The 3,881-nt window shown below is 52.9% G+C and overlaps 1 protein-coding gene across 1 annotated transcript; it reads right to left on the bottom strand.

Annotated features, from left to right (window-relative positions):
* Positions 1–1,336: 1,336 nt before the first annotated feature.
* Positions 1,337–3,854, bottom strand: LOC106632150 (protocadherin beta-13-like). The gene has a single exon (XM_031065769.1). It carries the CDS (start codon positions 3,852–3,854, stop codon positions 1,698–1,700), a length of 2,157 nt encoding a protein of 718 aa, XP_030921629.1. The 3' UTR covers positions 1,337–1,697.
* Between the last annotated feature and the right edge of the window lie 27 nt (positions 3,855–3,881).

The raw sequence follows: 3,881 nt of genomic DNA, 5'->3' as shown, positions 1-3,881 counted from the left end.
CCAGCGGTTCGCGCTGGGACTGCAGCCGCCGCCGCCCGCAGCCCGCGCTGCCGCTCGGCCCGGCCCGCGATCCCGAAGGCAGCGAGACAGCCGGGGCCAGCAGCGGAACGCGGCCTTAACCAGCGCAGCCGATAGACGAGGCTCAGCTCACAACGACCATGCCGCATTCCACGACAGGAGAAACCGCACAGGGATAGGGCGATGGTGACAGCACTGGCATGCAAATGCACACTTTCCCGGCTTCATCTCCCCACTCAGGCGCTGTACCCACCCAACATTATTTCGGACAAAGGACACACTGAGTAAGTAACTCCCAGAATTTTGGAAAGCCTTGACAGGACTGCCCAGAAAGAATGACTCTACAAAGCATTCTGTCTCCACTAATGCAGTCAGGGTATTCTCTTTATTTGTCTAACACATTTTTTCTGTTTCTAATCCCAGAGTTATATCAATTTACAACACTAAACTGTATCACTTCAGCACATCACAGCATGAGGGAGGCCTTATGATTATTTAGTGCATCACAGACATTATTCAAACAACCAGTTATTCAGGATGGGGTGGCAGTCCTTTTCTGCAGGAACAGGCTCCGTTTAGTGCTAAGTACATTTCAGTGGCTAGAAGGAGAAGGGGCAAACATGTCAATGCAAATTCTCTAACATAAAGACAGAAAATCATGTGGGGACAACTTTCCTGTCCCATCAAGAAGCCTTGGGATTCAAGAACAACAATGAATAGAGGAAACGCAACATCTTTTTTTAAGTTCGTCTTGACTCCAATAATTAACCTTCCAATAATTGTCTTTTAATATCTGGAGATTTTTCCTTCAATGCATTCAATGACAGTGAACACGTTTCTGTTACGTTACAGCTCTGTTCAGTTGTATAATCTCCCCTAACACTGTTTGTGCTCTTGTATTTCCAAGGCAATCCTGAGGCGACAGAACAACCAAGCCCTTCTTGTAAGCCAAAGGAAGGTTTTGTTGTGCATTTTGTTGCTTTAGTCTGGGCCAGATAAAGAAGACAAGACTGCTGTTTTCAAATGGTCCAGATCACATCCTTCCCTGCTGAGCTGGCACTGCCTGTGTTGCAATGGCAGTGTGGAAGCAACTCCCTGCTTCATACAGCAGCACTACTGAAGCATTTGCAGATCTTCAATGTCTGCATGGACAAACATAGCAATAAGAAAGCAACGCACAGAGAGAATGCATCTCATACAGAGACATCCAGAACCCAGCGAAGAAAGGGCCTAGTTCTTCCATGACATTGTGACTCAATAATCCCAACTTCCTTGCTTTGCAGAAGCACAAAAATGTGCCTTTTGCATTTCAGTGAGGATATGATTTGTTTGGCCAACAATGACATCACCCTAAATCTCAGAACAAAAAGTTCCTCTGTCTTGTCAGACAGCAAGAAAAGCAAGAGCATAGTTGTGAGTGGTAAGCAAACACTTCAAGCTTGTTAGAAATGGCAGTAACAGAGCTGAAACAAGTTAGTAAATAACTGAGAGAACCTTGACTTCTTTTACTGCCTTAATAGTTTTTTTGGAGTGAAGACATTGTTTCTGAAAAGAATTTTCAAGATATTGGTTAAACCAATTGCAAATAGAGATATAATCTTGAGGAACCATTACCCTATAGTGCAGCCTGGATCCCCTCCTCCCAAGAGCTATGAAGCCTCAGTCTGTGCAGACCCCAGCTAGCTGAAGGAAAGAGCATTGAACTGTCCTGCAGAGAGAGCGCCAGCATTGTCTGGGGCCATGTCCTCGGTGCTGACAGGGACACCGGGGAAATCCTGTTCCTCCTCAGGGCCCTGGCCCACGGCGCAGTGCTGTGGGGGCAGGCTGGGCAGGATGGGCTTGAGGAATCTGAACTCGCTGTTGCCCGAGCCCGTGGTGAGGCTGATCTCGTAGCAATAGGCGCGGGGCAGGGTCCCTGCAGCGGCTGCATCGGCCGGGCCGCTCTGCAAGGTGTCGGCAGCATAGAGCACATGGCCAGCCTTCAGCTCCTTCCTCCTGCACACCTTGCGAGCCACCAGCACTGCGGTGGAGATGAGGAAGAGGAGGGAGACAAAGACCAAGGCAATGATTAAATAGGTGGTCAGGGAGGCGGCCTGATCCTCGGAGGCCGGGCTGCTGTGCGGGAGGCGCACGGCGGCGAAGTCCTTGAGCAGGAGAGCGCTGAGAGCTGCCGTGGCTGACAGCGGGGGCTTGCCGTTGTCTCTGACCAGCACAAGGAGCTTCTGCTTGACGCTGTCTCTCTCTGTCACGGGCCTCCTGAGACGCACCTCGCCGCTCTGGAGGCCCACGGAAAACAGGCCTGGGTCGGTGGCCCTGAGCAGGTGGTAGGAGAGCCAGGAGTTCTGTCCCGAGTCGGCATCGACGGCCACCACTTTGCTGATGAGGTAGCCCGCCTCAGCCGACACGGGCACCAGCTCACTGGAGGCCGGGCTGCTCTCCTGGGCCGGGTAGAGCACGAGCGGTGCGTTGTCGTTCTCGTCCAGCACCACAAGGCGGACGGTGACGTTGGCTCTGAGCGGAGGAGAGCCCGCGTCAGAGGCACTGACCGTCACCTCGGTCTGCCTCAAGTGCTCGTAGTCCAGGGGCCGCAGCACAAACACGTGTCCATTCTCAGAGTTGACCGAGATGCAGGAGCACCAGGGCCGCTCTGGCCCTTGCTCTGCTGCCAGGGAATAGGTCACCTTGGCATTCAGCCCCACGTCAGCATCTGCAGCGCTCACGGCTCCAACAAACACCGTGGGGACGTTGTTCTCACGCACGTACATGGTGTAGGAGGTCTGGTTGAAGACGGGGGCATTGTCATTGACGTCGGAGATGTCCACGGTGAAGGTCTGCGTGGTGGTGAGAGGAGGCGAGCCCGCATCTGCTGCCGTCACACTGAGGATGTACTGAGGCGTCTCCTCGCGGTCCAGCGCGCTCACTGTCACCAGCTCATAGTAATTCTTATAGGCTGGCCGCAGGGAGAAGAAGAGCTGATCCTGCAGGGCACACGAGATCTTCCCGTTGGCACCAGAATCCCGGTCCCTGACCGTAAACAGGGCAACCACCGTGCCGGGCACTGTGTTCTCAGGGAGGGGACTGCTGAAGGAACTGACCACCAGCTCTGGGGCATTGTCATTCACATCCACCACCTCCACCAACACCTTGCAGATTGCTGAAAGGCCCCCACCATCTCTGGCCCTTACAGTGAGCTCGTGAGTGTGTGCTGTCTCGAAGTCTAGAGGTTTTGTGAGTTTAATTTCACCAGTTATGGGATCAACCACAAATGCTGAGGCACTCCGTCCCACTGCCTGGCTGAGTTGATAGGAGATGTCCCCATTAACTCCTGCATCCGGATCAGTTGCCAGCACAGTCAGAACCACAGAGCCTTCTGGCGTGTTCTCCAGAACTTTCCCAATATAACGCTCTTCTGTGAATATGGGAGCATTGTCATTTACGTCTAGAACGATAATAGAGATCTCGATGGTCCCACGTCTGGGAGGAGAGCCACCGTCCATAGCAATAACACTGAATCTCATCTCTGCCTGCTCCTCTCGGTCTAGTGCATTTTCCAGAATAAGTTCAAGATATTTGTCATCCTCACTCCGACTTCCATAGGAGACACTGAAATACTCGTTCTCGGGAGAGATGCTGTACTCCTGGACTGTGTTCCTGCCAATATCGAGGTCCTGAGCCACTTCCAGTGGGAAACGAGAGCCCGGGTCGCTCCTTTCTACGATCTTAAAAGTGACTCGTTCATCGGGGAAAATTGGCGAGTGGTCATTGATATCCTCCAGAGTGACCTCGACCCGAAAGAACTGCAGGGGGTTGGAGAGCAGCAGCTCGAAGGGGAGCATGCAGGTGTCGGACTGGGCGCACAGCTC

Source organism: Geospiza fortis, unplaced genomic scaffold, assembly GCF_000277835.1.
Source record: "Geospiza fortis unplaced genomic scaffold, GeoFor_1.0 scaffold737, whole genome shotgun sequence".
Taxonomy (NCBI): domain Eukaryota; kingdom Metazoa; phylum Chordata; class Aves; order Passeriformes; family Thraupidae; genus Geospiza; species Geospiza fortis.
Note: the sequence above shows the minus strand (reverse complement) of the source record. Positions and strands in the feature narration are given on the sequence as shown.